We start from the raw sequence: 24,724 nt of genomic DNA on the forward strand, positions 1-24,724 counted from the left end.
TCGACAGAATAGAATTAAATATTTACTTTTCAATGTCAGTTTCTAATACTTATGGTCTTTTCTTCCAATGTCTTAAGTTGCATCTCCTTTACTTTCTCAGGCACCCGAAAAGGACTTTTTTTTTTAAAAACCCTAGTGCTAATATGCCTTTAAATCTAGTTGTTTCAAAAGTGATCAGTCATAGCATGGTTATATCACAGCACAGACTGAGGTCAGTTTGGGCCTTAATATTTATGTTGGCTCTCTGCAAGAACAACTGAACTGATTATACTCCTTACGTTCCATCCCTGGAGCTCTGAAAGTTTTCTCTTTAGCCATGTATTATTTCCTTTTGAAACCATTTTCTATCCATCCCCTTCATATTCAGCATATTCCAGGCCTGTAACACTCACTGCAAAAAATATTCTTTCTCGTGTTACTTTTATTTTTGCTAATGATCTTAAATCCTTTGGTTCATGACCATTCTGCCAATTGGAACAGTTCTCCTTCATCTATTTGGTCTAGGCTCCTCATGGTTCTATCAAATCTCCTCACAACCTTCTCTTATGTAATGAGAATAACTCCTACTTTTCCAGTCTATCTCCGCAACTGAAGTCCATCATCCCTAGGAACATTCTTGCAGATCTTTATGTACCATCTCTAAAGCCTTCAAATCCTTTTTAAAGTGAGGTGTTCATAATTGAAAACTATATTCCAGCTGAGGCCAAACTGCTGTACAGATTTATCATAACATCCTTGTTTTTATTCTCTAGGTCTCTATTTATTTCTAAAGTCAATACATTAGTGAAGTGCCACATAATATAACAAAGGCAAACCACAACTGGCAGAAACTGAAATTTTAGACAAACTAATAGGCTCGTAAGAATTCATGCTAATACTGAAATGTTAGCTCAATCACCCCAGCAACATCCTTTAGTGTTTTGCACCTGAAGCAATCAGTTTCCCTTCTGAAACAAAGCTTTCTAGTTTAAATATTCATGATATTTGTTAACATTATATTATAATAAATTAGTTTGGCAAACTATTATAATTGAATTTCCAATTATGATAAACATTCATCCTAAACTAACTGTTTAAATAAAAATTTGTTTAAAATTCTAGGTGTCAATTTTTTTTTAAAAAAAACAATTTTTTAATTTGCAACTTCAGCTTCCAAGTCAAACAAGCATTTAAATCCTTGATGAGTTGTGTGCATCTGAATGAAAATGTTCAGGGCAAGTAGTGTCAATAATATGGATTATATGCAAAAAAAGGAAGAAACCCTGGTACACGCCGCTTCAGGGACTGTCCTGCATTGACTCCAATTAGTACTCGACATCTATTCAGCAAACTTTTACTTTACATTAAATTAGAGCTACATAAAGACCAAAAACATTTTAAGCAGCGACAGAGGGGTCTAACCTCCCAGAGGCTAGTGTTAATTTTTAGCATAAATTCCTGTTAATTTTTCCCCACTGAGGAAAAGCAAAAATAAAGTAGCTTTATATTGTATTCAAAACAGAGCAGTTGCTTAAAATAACTTGGGGAATGAAAGCCTGCTATCAATCAAAACAGCATCTGCCGGCGGTTGTATAAACAGAAGATCAAATAAGATGTCTTCAAGGATTTTCAGTGTGAACCGTAAAAAACTTCATTAACTTCTGACAAAGAATGCAAATTAATCACAACATGGGGTGAAATGAAATTAAAGACTCTTTTCTAATCAATGACAAAGCAGGATGAAATATTTCAAGCCTCTTAATGTGAGGGATGTTTACAGTGTGCTCGGGGAAGCCAAAATGTAAGGTTTGAGTACAGTTCCACCTATGGCGGCTATTTAGGCCCCCCAGAGCTATCTGCTTACAAGGAGTACATACATAGCACTGATACACAAACACACTAATCATCCAAATCTCAGGTGCATCCAATTTGTTATTCACACTCAGTGCCAGCAAAAAATGCCTGGTGCAGACAGATGCACCAGGAACCTTAACTGACAGTTTTGGCCTCCGGAAGTGCGATCACTACAGCAAAATCTAGTACAGCCTCCAGGTGAAATGTCTGGAGCTCCATATGGAGCAGGGAAAATTAACAACAAGATGAAAATCACTACTGCAGCAGGGAGTCTGAATTTAAAAAAAATGAAATTTAAAGATGAAGAAAGAGAAGTAATAAATTAATGGGGTGTGAAAACATTCAAAGCTTTACAATACCAGGGGCACTATTTGCACAGAAGTTATTTTTACTTCGGGTCATTTCAATGTAATTTATTAACCCGGCCTGGTTTCACAGCCTAAGACATGTCAGTTTTTTTTCCACCCTTCCGTTCCTTTTATGGAAATGAAAGCAAAATCTTTTACATTTGCACTAGCAAATCAGAAATGTAATATTTGTTCAATCAATCATACATTTGGTTAATATGCAGGTTTTTATCAACCAGCTTAGCTGTCCAATATGAAACAATAATTGGAAATACTTCAAAAACAGATACAAGAGTGATTGTCACAATTGTCAAAAACTTTGAGAGCAAACTGAAAAGAAAATATCAGCAAGAGGTGCAAATCTGAATTGTTCATTCTTGTGACACAGACACACAATTTTACCATGCATATACTTGTACGTGTAATACAATTCTTATTTGCATAATAATAAGTTAATGGATGCTCAAAGAATGTAGGCCGACAATACTTAAATCAGATGAACCGGATACTGTTTAGTTTATATCGACCACTGAGGGGGTGTGGGAAGAAGACAGACAGAGAGTGCTGTTGGGGGCAAGAGAAGGGGAGATTAAAAAAATGATTTCCAAACCACTGGATGGATAGCATATTTCAATTTAAGTCTGCAGCTTTGTGTGTATGTGGCAGAAACTTTCAGGATTGCTCCCTTGCACCTTCATACATAGGGATGAATGTCACAGTGGCAAAAGCCAGTAATGAACAATCTTACCTGAGGATATGGAAACCTCCCAAGAGCAAGCTGTAAACGGAAATAATATTTGTCTAGTTATGGATCTGCATGTGGGGCATAGTCTCATTGTAAGACAAGAGTTTGAATTCTACCATCAAAACTCATAAATGAAATTAACACTTTTTAAAAACGCATTCAAAATACAAAACTCTTTTTTAGAAAGGTAATTTAACCACACGTCTAATATTAGATTTTATTTTAATCATGAATCAATGCCTACACTGCTCTATTTTAAAAGAAAAGGGAACACAGAGCATGGTATGTAATCTTCTAAGAAATTGCCTGCAGATATCTCACTGTACTATATGTGCTTCAGATTTAATGAAGCTCTAATGTCCTTCTTAATTTTCCCTGTTTCACTATCACCAGGGGTTGAAAGAAGCTGTATCTCCAGACGGATGCAACCCTGATGAAAATTATCAGCCACCGTTCCGCTTCCGAGTCCAAATCACAGCTTTTGCAGACACATGAATACATATTTTTTGGTGTTACATATGAACTGCGTAAGTTTTATCTGTTTCACTGAAAGTGGGTAAGGGAGGCTTCCTACAACATCATTAAAACAGTTTTACCACAGACTATTTTCTGGGAAAACGAATACCTAACTAGAACGCATTATGGTATGATTCAAGAATCATGTAATAAATAGGAAGGACGTTGTGAGACTTGAAAGGGTTCAGAAAGGATTTACATGGATGTTGCCAGGGTTGGAGGATTTGAGCTATAGAGAGTGGCTGAATGGACTAAGGCTATTTTCCTTGGAGTGTTGGAGGCTGAGGGGTGACCTTAGAGGTTTAGAAAATCATGAGGGGCATGTTTTAGGGTAAATAGACAAGGTCTTTGCCCCAGGATGAGGGAGTCCAAAACTAGAGGGCTTAGGTTTAAGGTGAGAAGGGAAAGGTTTAAAAGGGACCTAAGCGGCAACTTTTTCATGCAGTGGGTGATGCGTGTTTGGAATGAGTTGCCAGAGGAGGTGGGGGAGGCTGGTTCAATTACAACATTTAAAAGGCATCTGGATGGGTACATGAATAAGAAGGGTTGAGAGAGATTTGGGCCATAAGCTTGCAAATGAGACTAGATTTATTTAGGATATCTGGTTGGCATACACGAATTGGACCGAAGGGTCTGTTTCCGTGCTGTATCTTGGCTGTATATCTCTATGAATCTAAGATATTTTGCTACTTAACACTGTTAAGATCATAACTGTGTAAATAATAAGACCATCAGATGTGGGAGCATCTGATATAGACCATTCAGCCCATCGAGTCTGCTCTGCTATTCAATGGTTCATCTGATGATCTTCAACTCCACTTTTCTACCTTTGCCTCAAAACACTTGATTCCCTTGATTAAAAATCTATCTCAGCTTTACATATGCTTAACAACCCAAGCTCTACAGTCCTTTGCAGTAAATAATTCCATAGATTCATGACCCTCTGAAAGAAGAGGATCCCCCTTATGTCTATCTTTTACAGGCTCACTCATATTATGTACTCTGGCCCGATATTCTCCCACATGGTGAAACGACCACTCTGTATTTACCCTGTCAAACCCCTAGAAATATTGTATGTTTTAACAATGTTGCTTTTCATTCTTCTCATTTCCAATGAGTACAGGCCAAACCTATTCGACTTCTCAGAAAACAGTCCTTCCACACTAAGGATCAATCTGGTTAATCTTTTTCTGGCCTGCTTCCAACGCCAATGTAGCTTTCATTAGATCAATGGACCAAAACTGTTCATAACATTCCATTATCTTACTTTTCACAAATGCATGTATGGCTGAATTTCGACAAAGTGGCAATGTCCTGAATAACGTGCTGGAAAACTGGGGCAAACCTCACCACACTCCTTTTCTGGTGTCCCAACTTTATAATCCAGCTAACAGGCAGCTGATGAGCTGTTATTAGGGCTCTCAACCCTTTGAGACAATATCACACCTCCAAGAGTTGGCAACTAATCAGAGGACGGACGGCTCTTCAATCCCAATAATAAGAATGATGGTCAGTGCTGGGACTGCACCAGCTGGAGAAGCTGAATGAGTGCCATCCTTGGATCAAGGTAAGTGGGTGGTGGTCTGTGAGGCAAGTCAGGCAAGCCCTGGGAGAGTGGAGGGGATGAGCAGAAAAGAAGGGTAAGAGATAGAAGGAGGTTGAGAGAGAGAGAGAGAGGTATGCATGGCATGGAATAGTTAAAGAATGAAATAAGATTTGTTGGTGAAGGGCTGTCTGTTGTTACTTCCGAAAGCCACATGGGGATTCAAACTCACTTGACACTCAAAGCCTAGGAGGAGGCCACTAAAGTTGAAAAAAGGTTGTCTCATCACAGGGCAGAGAATCACCTGTTACTAGTAAAATGCCAGTGGTGGCAGGACATCACATATTCTGTTTCTGATAAAAAGCCACAGAAATGGCAAGACGAAGCACACACTGCATGTGCCCTCCAGCTGATTTTCTGGAAGCCATTCCCACCTCTCTGTCCATTCTTGCAGGCCCCATAAAATTCAGTGCATGACCAGAAATAATATCATTAGCTTATCCAACGTTTATAGTCGTGAATGCAACATTGAAGGTAGATCAATAATTATGCTCAAGTTCACATTTTTTCCAATTCTGCCATCTTCTCCCTTTCTTGAGGATATGTTAATTTCTGTTGGAGGTTAGCTCGACAAAAGCTGAATACTCTTTGGTATTCGTCAGTCATTCTTGATATGTAGGCAGTGAGTGTTACTGGACTATTCAATCGTTGGTAGGAAACAATGACTCTCTCTTCACATAACTCTCTCACAAACAATTTAGGGAATAGAGAGTATAAAGTAAGATTCCTGACTAATATTCCCTATTAAAGGTTACTGAGATCAACCATACCATTCTAATTGCCACCTAATCTGCGAAATCAGGCAACATGATGCAAACTGCAAATGAAACTAAGTGTGCATAACTGAGTTACATACGTTTTTACTAATCAAGCTATTAAGGAAGCCTGGGTTCTATGTTCCAAAATTTGGCATTACTGTTGAAAACTGTTTCCATAATGAGATCTGAAACCAATATTATCCCCTGATGCATACGTCAAAATGGTCTCAAGACATAATCCATATTCAGGGAAAATCTATAATTACAATACTATTTTCATCCAGGTGCGCAAACTGAAAACCCTCAGTCATCAGTCTAATAACGCTATTATAGCATATGTGTGAGGTGATAATGGGAAGGTTGCCTGTGTTCTTACTCAGGTAGATCACTAAAGTTGGTAGTTTTCAGAGTATCTTGGCCAATATTACTCTCTCAATTACCACACAAAAGTAAATCAATTCTTCATTTAGTTCATTGGTATTAATGATCAAAATGGTCTGTTTTGCCTTCAACAACTATAGGTCACTTATGAAATAATTCATTACATATAAGGTATGTTGGGAATTACGAATAGGCCAATAAGACATGAACAACAAATCTTTTTTTTTTAAATCAAGTACATGAGCCAGTCAACAGCATGCTTCTTTTTCACACCACCTGTGTCTTACCTTATTAGTTCAACCTGTGTTGCATGGTCACAGTTAATCACAGGCCTCTGTTAATACTTCATGTTGTAACAGCAAGGAGGAAATACATAACAGCTTTATTCACCCTGATAACTTACCTCATGGGGAAAGGCACTTTTGCTTCTATCATTCTTTTTTCAAATCCTGAACTAAGAATAAAAGGGTGCTGTGGGCTTTTGAGTTGGCCTCAAAATTCCTTACGTTATAGTGTTGAATGTCAAATATCCCTACACTGTATATAAAAATACATTGTGTTGATGTGTGCTGTCCGTCAACATTTACATTACAAATTCCTATGTTAAAATTATAATGGAAATTACTAATGTTATACTCTCCTATTAGGAGGCAATACAACAGCTGCACCGGCAGGAGCGTGCAAATACAATCTGGCAAGTTCAACTGAGCAGTTTTTAATGTAAATGTGGTCAAAATTAATTTATGATAGAAATCTATAAAATAAGGACAGAATACATGACATTAAAATGGGCACCTGTATTTCTGGTTACTCCTGGTCAAGATCACATTTAGTCTCTATTCTCCATATATAATGCCTTGAAAGGTTGTTTTGTTAAAATGAAAACGAATGTCAGACATGCATTTTTCTTCAATTTTCTTGTACATTTCTGTGCCACATTTAAAGTATTGTCTGATCTGGACATCTTACTGATAAGAGGAGGGCACAGAAAATATCTTCCAACTAACTTCAGAAATCATGGTGTCAATATAGCACATTCACTTCCAAATTAGAAAGTTGAAGTCGCATTCCTTAATTTGCGCACAAGTGGAACGCCCATCTTGGGAGCAGACGCGGCAGAGGCAGAGAAATTGGGAGTAGGGGAACGCATTCTTGCAGGAAGGTGGGTGAAAGCAGGTGTAGTCTAGGCAGCTGTAGGAGTCGGTGGGCTTGAAATAGATATTGGTTTCAAGGCGGTCACCAGAGATGGAGACAGAGAGGTCCAGGAAGGAGGGAGAGGTATCAGAGATGGTCCAGGTGAACTTGAGGTTGGGTGAAAGGTGTTAGTAAAGTTGATGAACTGTTCAAGCTCCTCGTTGGAGCACGAGGCAGCGCCAATACAGTCATCAATGTAGTGGAGGACGAGGTGGGGCATAGTGCCAGTGTAGCTGCAGAAGATGGACTGTTCCACGTATCATATGAAGAGGCAGGCATGGCTTGGGCCCATGCGGGTTTCCATGGCTACCCCCTTAGTCTGTCGGAAGCGAGAGGAGTTGAAGAAGTTGTTAAGGGTAAGGACAAGTTCGGTTAAGCGGATGAAGATGTCGGCGGAGGGGGACTGGTTGGGCCTGCAGGAGAGGAAGAAGCAGAGGGCTTTAGGCCATCTACGTGGGGAATGCAATGTGTACAGGGATTGGATGTCCATAGTAAAGATGAGATGTTGGGAGCCGGGGAATTGGAAGTCTTGGAGGAGGTGGAAGGTGTGGGTGGTGTCCCAAATGTAGGTGGGGTTAAGGTTGGGGTTAGGTTTCTTTCATTTTTCTTATAAGTAATAGAGGAAAGTAAGGATATGTAGTTTAATGCATAAATTGCCTAAAAGTGTACTGTTCAGTCAAGTGATTTTAGTTGTTTATTACAGCAAATGTTTTAAAACCTCAAGTCTTTTTATGTCATCCTTTCAGCTACTAACTGGGAGTTCAATTTTAAAAATGAAGTTAGAGTTTCTAAGGAGATTATAGCATTACTTTCTCAAGTGGCATTACTTGAAGAAGAGTGGAAGAGATTTCCCAGTGTCCTGTCTCAAATTTATCGCTCAATCAACATCACCAAAAACAGTTCCAAGTTAGCTCATTTTCATTTGAGAGACTGGGTTTTGCAAAAAAAAATTGTATACAAGATGAAATCTACACTCAAGAAACTATTAGCTGTGAACATAAATAAAGCTTTTGCATCCAGTATGCATCTGCCATACTCTAGAAACATAATTTGTTAGATGTAAAATGATCCAAAAAAAAAGAAACTCGGTAACATGGGGCTTGCAACTTACAATTAATTATATCTGGGCTTTAATTGACCCCAACTATTAGCAAAATGCAGTGCCCTTAAAGGCACAGCCCAGGTTAACAGCCAAACATCACACTAGTGTTGCAGACAATATATAATGTCATAGGAGGTCACGACATAAAATTATAGTTGCTTGTTGTAATGCAAGTTCTGCAACATAATCTGATGTCTGATAAGTCATATACATGTCAAAAGCATTTTAATGGACAAAATATAGTAGAATATACATAAGGCTGCAAAATATTGGTAACCAATATCAAAACTAAATTAAAATATATTTATATTTTGCTACTTTATTATGGAAACCAGTTTAGAAAGACAAAAATTGCAAAATTTTACTTCTTTAAATGGCAAATCTTAATTTATAGTAAGAGGCAGTTGAGTCACTTTTGATGTAAACAGTCTTAGTACTGAGGAATTGAAGGCTTCCTATTTCAAACACTGAGCATAAGTATCAATTACTTTCAGGACAGGAGCAGCAGAGTTGGCTGAGAAGACAGCCCCTTTAACTTTATCCCTCAGTTCCAAAACCAGAAGGGCATTCTGACTGCAAAATGGTGATATTACTCAATTTTCCACACCAATTATCTACATGTATAATCAATTATTTGTGTGTAATTGACCATTTAGTATAAATGCTGAATTTGCCTCTATTTTAGAGAATGTTTGAAAGGTTTCTATACAGTAACATATATTTCATATAGAGAACAGTATAATGAAACAGCAGAGTTAAATTGCCTGTCGAAGTTTCTCTCAAGCCAAGTATCATATTTAATATTTCAGAGTAGTGATGTGATTTATTACCAACCCAAATCAATTCACTTATCTTCCTATACAGTGGTAAAATCCAAATGGATTTGAAAGGCTTTGTTTCTCTGAAGTGAAAACAAGATGCTGTGAGGTTAACTAGATAACAAAAGGTCATGGTAGAGTTTAGAAAGTACACAGCCAACTTGAAGTGGTCTTCTATTAAACGTGCAGGATTTACAGAGGAAAGACAAGAAAGCATTACAAATTAATTTAATCTTCAGCAGCTAGTTCACAGCTGCACTAGAGGAAACCATCCAGGGCTTACGAGCAAAGCCTTGAAAGGGCTGAGTGTGAGTGGCTTCAATTTTTAATGTATAACAGCCATTAGCTGATAACCTGTAGAATCTTCACCCATGTGAATCAGCACAAATGCAAGTAACAAAGTGATAAAGTGACACATTTGCTTCATGTTTGGAACCACAGAGGGAGGCAAGTCACTATACTCCATCATAGTTGGGAAGAAATATTCTCAAATCTCTCCAATGATACCTTTTGTAAAATCAAAATGACTTAATGATTGAATTACCGATGCAACTTCAAAAATAAGTTAAAGTATATGCTTTTGTGCTGTACTTAAAATATAAAGCTACTGACTTGCCAAATGCTGCCCTGCATTATATTTGGAATTGGGGAAAGAAAATATCTACCTTATACCCCAACTGTCTCAACTGAAATTGCAGCTGAGTGTAACAGGATGGAGGTCTCAACCTTTGTAAATTGTATGTATCTAAACTAACACTTACTGCCGTTTGCATGCAGCTAAGCTCTAAGCTCCAACCTATATAGGGTTACATCCCAGTGCAGCATGCAGATAAATCATTCTGGAATATTACTTCAGCAAAGTTTAGCCCGACTGGAGCATATGTGCTTCCGAGCCACTGAAGCAAGTGACCATAAAATACACTAATTACTGGAAGTTATGGTCAGTGAGTGATTGATAGCCCTCTGCGAGGCAACTTCCTCATTTCTGCTCCTATGACAGGGCTCATCCGGCACATGGCAATTATTAATTCATGACCCTCCCCTAAGGCACAAGTACCTTTACTCTTCTCATTCCCCTACTTCCAATGTTACTGCAAACTGCAATTAACGGCAGACCACAATTTCATCAGTATTTTGGCACCTCTGGAAGATGGTGCACCAATGCTTTATTTTGAATATTTGGCAAATATCTCTGGCTTTATTGTAATGTATCATTTTGAGTCTTGTTGCTGCCAAGTTAATTTTAACACAGGCTTCTTTTTGCATTTTTGTAACCTTTTGATCTACATGAAGCTGGCACTTGCAAAAGAGGCCTGACAGTTATTTTGTTTATTGCTGCCCCTAAATGTTAATTTAGATGGCCTCTAGTCGAACAGCTGTTGTTAATACCATGGCCATAGCTATGTATTACAGGCATCTGCTACACTTTGGCATTGTGTTGCCAAGAGAATTTTAACCCTTTCTATACATGGTTCAATTACTCTTGTCAAGACCACAGTCAAGGATTATATTTAAAATAAGAACTGTAAAATGACTTATGCTGTTAATTCTGAAATAAAAATGTAAATAATTACTGTGAATCTTCAAATGCATATGATCCCAGTCAGGGCAGCAGTACATTTATAACTAACTGAACCATTCTTATGGGCAGAATAATAGAGAATGTAAGGTACTCAAAGTATGTGTTACCCACTAAAATATGATCATATTTTAACAGCAATTACTCTTCCATTTTCAGTTGTAACTAGTAGGCATCTCTTAATATGATCAGATTAGATGTGAGAAGGTACAAATCCTTGACAATCGCATGTTTGAAAGACTTAATTTAAAACTGTGAAAGCAACGCCGCATACTTCCTTAAATCAACAAAGTGGTGTTAGTCTCATATTGGCTATGGTAAAGGAATGACATGCACACTTCATTCTGGAATGAGAGCAAACTTTTGAGTTCATTGAAAATACTGTATTGGCTATTGCCTTGAGCTTTAATTAACTCTGTCCCCTTTTCCTCAATAGAACTTTTGCATTTCTGCACTATATTTAGCCAGAGCTATTTAATAGATGATTAAAATGTGTGGAAAGTACTAAGCTTTGAGGACCAATTATCTTTCGAAATATTTTATTTGATTTTTTTTGGAAAAAACAAAGATACTTATGGTCATCCATCCTCAGAATGATTAAAATATTTTTTCTTAAAAGCAATTTTGAAAAGCTTCAGATAGTGACTCTGCCATCTCATCAGACGGCATATAGGTAAGAACATGCAGCTGTGCAGTGGAAAGAGGCACTTAGCTGATCAGACCAGGTTTGTTGGCTGGCAGCTCTATATTTTTGAGACAAAGTCCAGGCCTGTTCCTCATATTCCTTCACAATGACAATAGTGGCCTGTTCTTCATATTCCTTCACGATGACAATAGTGGCCCTAATCCTCCTGTCCCAAAACTTCTGCTCAGAGACTAAATCAAACACATAAATAAGATTGACTATGAACAATAAGGGTTTGATGCATGACTTGCAACTGACCTTAGCAGGGTGATAGTTGATGCTAAAAATTTGGCTGAACAACCTAGTTAGGAGGAGAAAATGTTGCAGCACTTTCTGGCTCCGAATTGTTATCTGGGGAGTAAAACGTGTGCATACATGTAGACATCAATAATCACAGCACAAAAAGAAAATGATAGGTTTAGTGAAGTTATAATTTATTTATAAAATTGTCAGTGGAATAATCGTAGCAATTGCGATTCAACTGCTAAAACTGTGAGGAAATGCTAGCAATTTAAACAAATTCCATAAAATAATAAAATGTGTATAGATAGAACATAGCATATTGCTGCAAAACAACTGACTGACAAATTCCAGAACTAATTTATTGGCTTTAAGTGCGTTGGTGATCAAAAGCATGTGAAGGTGCTAAATAAATTTCATTTTCTTTCTAACTTGAAAAGAAAACTAATAAAATGCATCTTGCGGAACTCTGCAACAAAAGGAAAAATTAGAAGGTTAATAGAAACTTTGCAACATTAAACTGAAATGCCTTTACTGTGGATGGTAATTCATCCTGTCCTTTGTGGTGCTCACCTATCATGGAAAACTCGTGCCCTGTTGGTGGGGTCCACATGCACCCTCTCAATGGACACCTGAGTAGATAATGAAATAACTCCACAGAAGCCAGTATCCCATCACCAAGTTACCCTTTATGTACATATGGAGCACATTTGACAGTGATCCAACTCCCTTAGAACTAGCTGTCAAGAGTGAACAGGATGTTTGACACTCCTGTTTATATCTGTCAGCTTGGCCTCCCTGATTTGACCAGATTAACAGCCCCAATCAGAGAACTCATATTCTATGAGGTCCACCTGGCTGACCTCATGACAATCACTACTTCCCTCTCCCTCTGACTAGGCTGGTTCTTCCTTCCTGGGGCGTTTTAGCACCAGGTCAAGTTCCTCAACTCTGCCTCTGATATGGGTGGTGTGTCATGCACAGTAGCGCACCTCTTGCACCCAGAGTGTCTTGGAAGAAATTCATTCTCCTCTTTAGGCAGCAAAGGCATCGAAACGGCGACATCCGCAATGCCCATCTCAGATTCCAAAGTATCTTCACCACTCGACGGACAGGGAGAACCCATGTGTTCCGGAACAGTAAGAAAAGTGGTCGAGCAGCCGGGCATGTTTTGCTCCCACACCGTTTGCGAGTTTACAGCTTTTATAGAGTCTATGTGCTTGCTCAGGACTGTTGCACCTACCCACGCTTTATACATCACAGTACCTGATCTCATGTCGACCATGCCTCTTACCCATGCAGGGCCGTTCCTGTGGTTCCTACACCAAACTTCATCCCCTGAAGTAAACTGTCTCTCTCACTTAGTGGAGGCTTGTGTCCAACACAGGCGTTTCTGATGCTGTTTTACCCTGTCCCCCGCCAAGTCTCGGAAGATCCAATTCAACCTGGTGCGGAGACTACTCCCCATTAGCAGCTGGTCCAATAATCAAATAGTAACTGGGACAGTTTGGTATCTAGTGAAGCTGTAGACTGTTTCTTTAAGCCAGCATTCAAAGTTTGGACTACTGTTTCTGCCAGACCATTGCATGATGGATGGTATGGAGCTGTCCTGAAATAAAGAATACCATTTGACTTTAGGAAATACTCAAACTCCCTGCTGATCAATGACGGCCAATTCTCTGAGTCCAACATTTCTGGGAATCCTTGTTTTGCAAATGATACGCAGTTGTTCAATCATTGTCCCTGTGTTTGACAAATGAACTCCAGCCATTTTCAGGAAGTGCCCACAATGACGAAGAACATTGAGCCCATGAAAGGACTTGCATAGTTGGAGTGTAACAGAGTCCAGGATATACCTGACCATTCCTATGGATGAGAGAGCACTGTTTTGTCCTTGTTGGTACTCTAGGCACTGCCCCACCAACACAGCTATGTCTGCATCCAATACCAGACATAACTTCTCACCAACATCTTTATTTTGGAAACCATGGATGGCTCTGGTGGAGTTCAGCCAGTTTCTGGCTGTGACCTTTGCTCGGGACAATCACTCTTGCTCCCCATAGCAATATGCCATCCTCTACTGTGATCAGGTCTCTCGGGATCCAAAAAGGTTTCAATTTCTTGTTGTGACCTTTAGTTTCTCCCATCACCACCAGCTATTTCAGTTTTGCCAGGATTGGATCTTTCTGCATCCAAAGTTTGATACTGTCAGCTGTGACTGGAAGTGTGCCCAGAGAATTTAAAACCATTTCAGACTCTTCCAGTGGTGGTACGACCGGTGGTATATCTGCCAGCATTAGGCGGCTCAATGCATCCACATTTCCTATTTAGCCTCCCAGATGGCATTCGCACTTGTAATTATATACACTTAGTATTATAGCGCAAAGCTGAATTCAGCCTAAAGCAATGGGTGGCACTGCCTTGACCTCTTTAAATAGACCTAATAGCAAGGGTTTGTGGTCTGTTCGGATTACAAATTTACATGCATAAAGGTATTGGTGGAACTTCCTGACTCCAACTATGACCACCAAACCTTTCTCCTCTATCTGGGCATATTTATGTTCTGCATTAGCCAAAGTCCTGGATGCATATGCTATTGGGCGTTCCTCTCCATTTGGCCACCTATGAGCTAATAAAACTCCAATGCCATACAGGGACACATTGCATGTCAATACCAAATCTCATTTGGGATCATAATGTGCTAACACCATAAAGGATGACAGCTGTTTCTTCACTTCCCTGTAAGCTATGGCTTGGTTACATGATCGTTTCCAAGGCTGACCCTTCTTTAAGAGCTGGTGCTAAGGTGCCAGGAGGGAGGCCAGGTTATGTATGAACTTTCTGCAAGAGTTCACCACCCCAAAGAAAGACCTAAGCTCTGGTACAGACATGGGATCTGAAGCACCTTTGATCACCTTCACTTTATCTTCCAACAGGTATAACACGGTCTTGTCGACTCTGCAGCCCAAGTAGGTCACTTGGCGTGCTCGGAACATACCTTTTTTTCTTCTAAGCCGTATGCCTGCATGTGAGAAACATGCAAGGATTATGTCCAAGTTCTTTAAGTGAGCCTGATTGGTCTTCCCCTATTATTAGCGTGTCATATAAATAAATGGCAACCTAGGGTAGACCTTATAAAATGTTCTCCATCCTCTGCTGAAAAATTGCACAGGCTGACAACACCCCAAACAGCAGTCTATCTATTGGGACTACCCTTTGAGTATTAATTGTAGCATGTGTCTGGAAATACTCATCTAACCACAACTGCAAATGTGAGTGACTCATTTCCAGCTTCATGACAGACAGCTTTGCACATAAATGCTCTATGTGAAGGATTGGGTATCTATCCAGCTGCAAAAAGCAGTTTACAGTTTGTTTAAAATCCTCCAAAAGACAAACAGACCCATAGGCCTTCACACTCGGTACGACCGGTGCTGCCCATTCTGCGAACTGGACCAGTTTTATGAGTCCTTTGCTTCAGCCTTTTTGATTTCTGCCTCTATTTTTGCCCATAAGGCAAATGCACTAGGTGGTCCCTGCAGAAACGTGGAAATGCTTCCTGGTTAACATGCAAGGTGGCCTTGGCTCCTTCAATAGTCTCTAGATCTTGCCGAGAAACCTCCAGGTATTTAATTACGACTTCACTCAGGCACTCATTTTCTAATCGAAAAACATTGAACCAATCTAAGTGAATCTTTCTTAACCAGTTTCACCCTATGAAGCTTCAGCCCGAGCCTTTCACTACCATCAGTGGTAACTGAACCAGCTGCTTCTCATAAGAGACTGGAACTGAAGTTGTACTCTTAGTCCATCAAAGTTCCCCAGTATAGGTCCTTGAATTGCCCAGTAAAACCGATAGATTCTCAGAATTTGAGGTGGCTTGGGTCGTAATATTCCTTACAAAAACCTTTCAAATGTTGAAAGATTTAGTTATCTGGTTCCTCAGGGAAAGGCAGGCTCCTAACAACTGAAAAAGCTGTGGGTCCACAAGCTGTCAGGACAATATTCTGTTGTTTTTCATCTACCCCAATGCCATGTGCCTGGAAGAAATAACACATTCTTTCCACATACTGGGCCCAGTCTTTGATGGCAGTCTTCGAACAAATCAAGCTTCCCAAATAATGGCGTGATGTCGGAAATGCTGACTCCAACTCAAAGATGACTGTTGCAAGCGAATTTCTTCATAAGCTTTCCGGCTCTGTCAGAACCTCTGACACTCTTGTTTATATATTTCAGGCATGGCTCTTTGATTGGACCAGATTAACAGCCCCAATCAGGGAACTCATATTCAATGGGGTCCACCTGGTTGACCGCATTACAATCACTACAGACATAACCACAAAACAGGGGCAGACACTTGGGTGTTACAATCCTCTCCATGGCTGTTTGCATCGAGCCAGGCCAAGCAGATCCACGAAGAGATCTCCTAATCTGCCTGCTCCCCTCTGCACAAGGGATCTGGGCCTGAAGTACAACAAGAAATTCAAATTAAGTTGTTTTACCCATAAAATGGTAAGACCTCAAAACTAAACAGTTGCTGCACAGAAAATCAGTCAAAATAAACGTGAAAAACCGATTCCTCAAGGCCATAAAACTTACAATGTGGCCTGGCACTCAGTAAACCTACTTAATCATGGGATGGCTGCAAACAAGTTCCCCTCTCCAAAGCCCTGAATGAAAGATGGAGACAAAAGTCCTCCCACTGGGGTCCTCCAAAGTTGGAAGACAGGACATAAGCCAAGGTGTGTCTGGGTATCAGTAATGACTGCAATCATTGTTGTGAATCCATGAAGCTGAGGACTATATGTAGTGACATGTTTTGGGAGACAGACACACAGCAGCTTAGGGATGTGCAGACAGATAAGGAATGGGTGATGACCAAGCACCCAAAAGGACCAGGCAGGTAGCGCACCAGTCCCTGAGATGATCCACCTGAAAAAGTGATTCTGTGCTTTGCATACTGGTTGGGGTGGTGGTTCTTGAGAGGGGTGCAGTCAGAGTCCAGTCAGTGGCACTATGAGTGGCTCAGCTGCGGAGGAGAGAAGAACACTGAAACAGCAGAACTGACTGGAATTCTTCAGTTAGAGGAACAGATAGGCCTGTCTGCGGTCATAAATGTGACTCTGTGTATATTGCCTCTCTGGTGCCATGATGTGGAGGTGCCAGTGTTGGACTGGGGTGGACAAAGTAATGAATCACATGACACCAGGTTGTAGTCCAACAGGTTTATTTGAAATCACAAGTTTTTGAAGTGCTATTCCTTCATCAGGTGAAGTGACCCTGTTGCCAGGGTCAAGAAATATCATAGAACAACTGCAGGCAATTTTTCAGGGGAAGGATGAATAGCCAAAGGAAGATGTCAATGTTGGCACCAATGATCTGTGAGTGAGTTTGGAAAGAAATTGAAAAGCAGGGCCTCCAAAGCAGTAATTTCAGGTCACTCCCAGTCCCACATGCTGGTAAACATGGAAACAGGAGAACTGAGCAGTTGTAGCTGGAAAACTGTTGTATGAGGGACAGCTTTAAAAATCTGAGTCATATGGATAAGTAGGACCTACGCAAGACTGACAGGTTACATCTTGGCAAGACCAGGACTAGCATCCCTGCAGGGGTATGAATCTGGTGCTGTGAAAGAGGGTTTAAGCTAGACTGGCAGGGGGATAGGAGCCCAAGGGGGAGTTCAGACTCAAGCCAAACAAGTAAGTAGAAGTGGAACAACATTAAGCAAAAGCAAAGGACAGAAAAAGCAATGGCAAGCATCAAATAGGATCAAAGTGGGGAATAATGTTAAAAAGGTTGAAGTAAAAACACTGTCTGAATGCAAGTGGCATTCACGTAGGAGATGTTGATTTCATTGCAGAAACTAAGTTGAATAGATGTGATTTAAATGCCATTAGAGAGATGTGGCCACAGGGTTACCAAGATAAGGATTGTGTGAAACCTGTACAGGAAATGAATAAGGAAGAATGGATATAATTCTTTAATAATGAAGAAAAGTCACCGGACTTGAAACGTTAACTGTTTTCCTCTCACAGATGCTGCCAGACCTGTTGAGTTTCTCCAGCAATTTCAGTTTTTATTTCAGATATAATTCTTTGTTTTGTTGTCCATGTGTCATGTACCTTGTGTTGAAAATAGGTTTTGAAATGGCGTTTCATTCCTTTCAGAATGGAGACATGTTCTTATTTTGGACTGCAGAATGAAAATGGGAACGTGGATGCTGCATTAAAATTCAAAAGGTGTGCAAAGAATTTATTTGTAACTTGGGATGAACAAGTGAAGCAAAGTGATGGATTTTTGGCAGTGTAGCAAAAAACACATTCGGAGATATTAAAGGTAAGAAATCTAAAACAAAACAAAAGGAAGGACCCTGGATCCAACCAATCTGTCAGTGAAGAAAATTCTGTCGGCTGTTTTCCAGACAACATTACATTATCATTGCTAAGAATCAAAACGATCATAGGAACTGTCCATGTTATTTTTGTGGCCTGGACTGGTGATCCAGGGCTAGGTTTTATCTGATGATATTTTTCTCCCAACTATAGTATTTCTGTTGAACCATCTGTTGTGCTTGTTTTCATGAATGAGCATGTATTTGGGGTGAAGGGGATATAGCTCAAGTTTAATAGTTGTTTAGTATTGATAATCCATCTTCTTTGTCATTTTGTAGAATATAAACATTTATTATAAAGAACCACTTCTCCTATTGTAGGCTGAGTATTAATTTTGGGTTCTGAATTGAAGTCAGTCGGATAAATTAATTATCGTGATCTAATTTGATGTATATACATTTGTCACGGCTTATGGAATAATGGGGCTCGATTGTCAATGCACTCCTCCTGCAGAATTCCGAGCATCTGATGTGCTTTTGTAGATACAGTATTTATACAGCTGGTCCAGTTCAGTTTCTGCATAATGGCAAACCCCAGACTGATACTGGGGGGATTCAGCAATGGTAATGCCATTTAGTGTCGAGGGATGATGGTTAGATTTTCTCTTGTGGGAGAGGACCATGGCCTGGCACTTGTGTGGCACAAATTTTACTTGCCACTTACCAATCCAAGCCTGGATACTGCCCAGTCTTGCTGCATATGGATACGAACTGCTTCAGTATCTGAGGTGTGTTGAATGTGCTGAATGTTATACAGTCATCTGTGAACATTTCCATTGCACCTTGTGAAGGAGGAAAGGTCATTAATGAAACAGCTAAAGATGATTGGGCCTACTACACTATTCTGAAGAGTTTCTGCAGTGATGTCTTGGGGCTGATATAAATGACCTTCAACAACAGCCATTTTCCTGTGTAGCAAGTATGACTCCAACCTGCTGCTTGACTCCATGAACAATAAAATGCTACCTTTATATCAAGGGAAGTCAATCTCACTTCATCTCTGGAGTTCAGTTGTTTTGCCACTGATTGGACAACAGTTGAGTTGCCCTGGTGAAATCCAAACTAAGCATCACTGAGCAGGTTATTTCTTTGGAAGTCCTGCTTGATAGCACTATTGATGATGCCTTTCCTCACTTTGCTGACGATCAAGAGCAGACTGATGGGTGGTAATTAGCCTGTCTTGGTTTATCATACTTTTTGTGTACAGAGCACACTTGGCCAATTTTTCACATTATCAGGTAGTTGCCAGTATTGTAGCTACAATTGTGCAGCTTGGCTAGGGGCATGGCTAGTGCTGGAGCCCAAGTCTTTAGTACCATTGCTGGAATGTTGTCAGGGTCTATAGCTTTTGTAACATCCAGTACCTTCAGCAGTTTCTTCATATCATGTGGAATGGAGATAGTTGAAGACTAGCATCTATGATGCTACGGGCCTCAGGAAGAGACCAGGATGGATCCTTCATATGGCACGTTTTGCTGAAGATGGATTCAACTATTTCAGCCTTGTCTTTTGCACTGATGTGTGGAACCTCCTATTAGTTGCTACACTGTCTATCACCATTCATAACTGGATGTGGCCAAACTGCAGAGCTTAGATCCGTTCCATTGGTTGGGCAATTGCTTAGTCGTCTATTTTATTACAAATGAAAATTGAAAGCAGTGTCCCTGTAATTACAGATGTAACCTTTTTGCTGAATCATTAAATGCTAACGATGTAGCATTCAAATAAAGTTGGTTTAAAAAATGCAAACTGTATTGTAAATATTACAATATTAACAGCAAGTTAATCAACAGAAACATTATTTTATCAGGCCACAGAAAGAATTCTACTTATTCCTCCACTACTATAGCATTAAGTGCATGTTATCAAAAAGTACAGATGTACTCAAATTTAATGGAGTATATTTAAAATTACTAAGCAATTCAAATAAAGCAGATTTACTCCAGTAAACACCGTTGTTTTAAAATAAAGTAGTCACATTGATGTGATTCTTGCTCAACCATCAGTTTCGCAAATTCATGCTTGTATCATTTCCAATGTTCCAACAAAATCAATGTTACTGAACGTTCTTGTTTGTCCTGGCTAATTACCAAATGTTGACCACAAACCAGGTGTCATGTGAAATGCAATCACTGCCAATTTGGTATTCTTTTCAGAGAAAATAAGGGCTTTTACTAGAGTAGATTTTAAAAAATATTTATTGGAGAAACAGTTGGAAATTATGGACTTGCTTGTCATTAATGTGAACAACAGGACTATTTGGCATCAGATGAAAAATGGTCACTGTCAAATGCCTCGATAAAAAGTGGAGGTGCCGGCGTTGGACTGGAGTGGACAAAGTCAGTAGTCACACAACTCCAGGTTATAGCCCAACAAGTTTACTTGATAAAGGGGCTACACTCCGAAAGCGTGTGATTTCACAAAAACCTGTTGGAATATAACCTGATGTTGTGTGACTTCTGACTGATAAAAAGTCACAAAGTTACCAGATTTTGGAGACCTTTCTGTTCAGCACTGTTAACACTGTGGATATAGCAGTGTATTACACTTTCAGTTTTAGTTTGATAAACTGCGACAATGACTAGAATACTGCTGGATTACAGGTAGCTGTCTAATTATTTGTTTGCACAGAACTTGAGTTTTGCTGGAAAAAAAACACAAATTTCCTTGAAGCTCACTGACTTGCGCTCATCAGTTCAATTTGCAAGAAACATCAGATATAAAGGGAAAACAACCTTTTCATCTGCATGATGAGAGGTTCTTTTCCATTTACATTGGTATTTCATGCAAACTGTCTTCAGTACAAGACTAAAAGCTTTGACAAGATGTGCCTTTTCAAGCCATACTCAAAAATATCTGTTTAGGGTTGCCCTGCTTAAGCAGACTCCAGTTCTAACAACGTACTGTTCTCTGGTCAGGAAAACTAACAAATATCTGTATAGGGATAAATCTACACACATGCAGAACTTTGCTCATCAGCATATAAAAAAAAAGTTAAATTTAATTCAAGAGTCAAATATCACAACTTGTATAACTTTATTTTAAAACAATTTAATGTTGTCAACAAACAACTGAAATATTAACATGCCAAATGCACTTTTATTGTAACCGATTTAAAACTGAAACATCATAAAGCAATCTTGTTGGGGTGTGATGTGGTGTCGTACAATCTGTTTGGGCCAAGCTGAATTCTGAGTTGCATTATTGATACAAAGCTGAATAACTTCATTTTTTTACATTCTCTACACTGCTCTTATATTTGTGCAAATGTGAATTTTTGCACAATGTAACACACTTAATGACACCAATGATGGTTGCCAATTCAAGCTCACAATGTCTTATTACGGAATTTGGTTAATTTGTTGAAACGATCAGGGCTCTGGGTTAACTTTTATCGTAAATTGTTTATATTTTGCATATAACATATCATCTGCTTTGTTTGAAAGCAATACAACAAATACAATTTCCAACAATATAGTTTGTTCATATAAATACAAAATTTTAAGTGATAAACAGAATCATCCTTAAAAATAATGAATTGCTTTTTATCCAATACCAAGCATACAGGATATCTTTCTTGTTATATTTTTCTATCAGTAAATAAATGACAGTTTATTTTCTTTGAGTTACAGAGTTGCTTAAAACATTCATGAATCAAATGGATAAGATTAATTTATGCCTTTTGGCAGCATGAAAAAAAAAACCTGCTCACAAAATTAAATAATAAAGAAAACAGGATTAATTTCCTCATTAGACTCACTGACTAACAATAACCTTGAGGTTTTCTTTTGCAGTGGGTGGGTGGGGTAGTCAATATTTCAACTACACATACCAAATAGCAAGACAGAATGCTTCAAATCATATAAGAATTTCTTCTACTTTATACAGCGAGTCTCACTGGCAAGGCCTCTTTCAAAAGTCACTGAGCACTGGAGTGTGTTTGGAATGGCTTTTAAGTCTTGCTTGAAAACATGAACTACATGTACATAACTTGCATTATTAAAACTACTGATATCCCAGTCTGCATGAAAGAGACAAATGCAAAAATGTCACAGCCTTTCCAGCACTATATCACAACTGAACAACTGTGATACTGTAAGTAACAATGAACCTCCCCCAAATATTTTTTTCTCTATTCTGATTTTCTATTTTCCTATTAAAAGACAACATTGTCATTAGATGTTATTAGACATTTCTTTCAGAGTTTCATTTCAAAAATCGGTTACAAACAGGAAAAAAAAAAGGATTCCTATTGGGGTACTCAAAAGCCACTTAAACCAGAGTTCCATTTCAGATTGTACTGAATTAGCTTCTCTCAGCATCTCTGAGCTGGATAAAGGAAAGATCAATTCTTGCTTCTGTTTAGTGACTCTTGCTCAAAAGTGAGGCATGTCAATGCTATATGAGGAACGGATCAAGCAGAATGGTGATGATGTCTGCAGTTGAATAACCTGGTAGCATGTCACATAGGTTTATTAATAAAGAATAATGATTTGGTAAAATTCTGGGGGGTGCTTAAGTCTCCACGATAATGCATACCAGCAAGAATGAGTTTTAGGTTGGATTTGTAAAAAGGCAAGTAACAGAAATAAAAATATTGATATGAAAAGTTTTCTTGAATGTGTGTAAACCAGAACAACAAGGAGTGAAAATATGTTTAAATGTATGAACAAATCTAAATGCACAACGAGATCAGGTAATGCACAAATTAACGTTATTAGTTACTTAGGAAATAACCTGATTTGCCATTGAACTTGTTGTTTTACATTTGCCATAATGAATTTCACCACATTCAACTATTGCATTTTGGCTGCCACAGCTGAAATAATTTAACTATCTGTTCTTTCCCTACCTCAATTGGGGGTGCTATTTTAATGGCAGTGACCTTGTCAGTCTTTTTTTTGCCTGTTACTTGCTTATCTAAAGATACATTTTTCCTTACTGAAACCTTTGTCCTTGCCAATACAATTCACTGTATCACTCAAACCTCTTCAGTAAAAAAAAATCATGTTGAAGGAGCCCTCTGAAGAACATCTGACATGCCAATTAACAAAATACAACAAAGCCAAATTGTGCTGTGCACCATACTCCAGAGACAATGACTTGTAACAAAAATTAAGGGGTAGAAAGTGAACAAGGGCTGTAAAGACAAAGTAGACACAGGAGAGGCTTACTGGCATATCTGATATTTTCCGTTAAATCAAATGCTTCATTTGAATTTCTTTAGAAAGAAATAAATCAATCTCAGCATTACACACACTGGGAGTAGATGGGAGAATAACGCAGGAAGAAACAATAGCAAGTGAAATTGTAAAATAAATAACATCACTGTTACCACAAAGGATGAGAAATTATTGCTTACAAATAGTACAGAATGTACACCAAGGGGCTAATTTTCCAAATTTGAGCCACAGAGAGGCGCAGGATGGGGAGTAGTGCTCACCTCATGAGCTGGCTGTATATTTGAGGAAATTACTAATGGGCAGAACATCGTGAAAGATTTTTCGTGATCTCCTCCTAAGTGTGACAGGCAGGTGAGACTCCCCATTAAGTTGCACAAACTTCAATTAATGTATTTGTATTATATTCCTCTATTCACTATTTTAATGTAGGGCCAAACTATTTAATATGATTGGGTAATATCACCACTAAAATAGTGGACATAGGAATGACATACAAGTACATTAATTATTCTGTCCACAGATACTGCAATAATTTCCAAGTTCAAGATCTTTATGAAAGCGTAATGGTGTAAGTTAGAATTTTTAGTTAAGAACTGAAAAATGCCGACAGTGCAATAATAGATTTTGTCTTGAACTGGGGATAATCATTATATCAAGAAGGAAGTACCAGATACATACAGGTAATAATACACCTCTCTAAAATACAGGTTTGATATATGAATGATGAAGTATTGGTTGTTAGGTGCTAGTCACTGGCAATAGAAGGAATTTGAAGTAATGAATTAAGGGAAGGGCACTGAGGCAATATAGGTTGAAATGATATTTTGTGTTCATTGCAATATGCCAAATAAAGCTAGCGACAAAGGAAAAATTTAATCAAAGTAAACCTTTCTCTCAGTGGGTTATGTTTACAATGTGGCCTCAGGCATTTTCTTCCACGGATTGTCTTTCTTTCAGGACACTATCCACTGTCAGAAGATCACACCAAGTGAGCTACTCAGAAGGGTGATTTGACACCGCTTTTGGCCAGCTGCCAGGAGATGGCAAAAGAACAAAATGGTGGAGTTGGTCTAATTTTCATGCTTTCTTCATAAGGAAAACTGGAGATCTGGTTGATCAAGGTTGTAATCCACCATCACCATCACTCTGTATGTTGTAGTTCCAGAATTCTAAAATAAAGCTGCCTACTTTCAGGAATCAGCATCCTTATCCACTGGCAGACACCCTCTAATTTAAGATAACAAGGTGTTGAGCTGGATGAACGCAGCAGGCCAAGCAGCATCAGAGGAGCAGGAAGGCTGACGTTTCAGGCCTAGACCCTTTTTCTGAAGAAGGGTCTAGGCCCGAAA

At 39.0% G+C, this 24,724-nt stretch overlaps 1 protein-coding gene across 7 annotated transcripts in view; it reads right to left on the reverse strand.

Moving 5' to 3' along the window:
* The window catches only part of map2k5 (mitogen-activated protein kinase kinase 5), a 351,751-nt gene that overhangs the window by 71,710 nt on the left and 255,317 nt on the right, over positions 1-24,724 (reverse strand). For 6 of the 7 annotated variants that reach the window (XM_048615802.1, XM_048615804.1, XM_048615803.1 and 3 more), the window contains exon 17: positions 2,929-2,958. The exons of the other annotated variant lie outside the window; for it this stretch is intronic. In XM_048615802.1, coding sequence (XP_048471759.1) covers positions 2,929-2,958 — 30 coding nt within the window. The remainder of the gene's footprint in view (positions 1-2,928; positions 2,959-24,724) is intronic. 7 annotated transcript variants of the gene reach the window in all.

The sequence above is a fragment of the Rhincodon typus genome, chromosome 33, assembly GCF_021869965.1.
Source record: "Rhincodon typus isolate 14 chromosome 33, sRhiTyp1.1, whole genome shotgun sequence".
In the NCBI taxonomy this organism is placed as follows: domain Eukaryota; kingdom Metazoa; phylum Chordata; class Chondrichthyes; order Orectolobiformes; family Rhincodontidae; genus Rhincodon; species Rhincodon typus.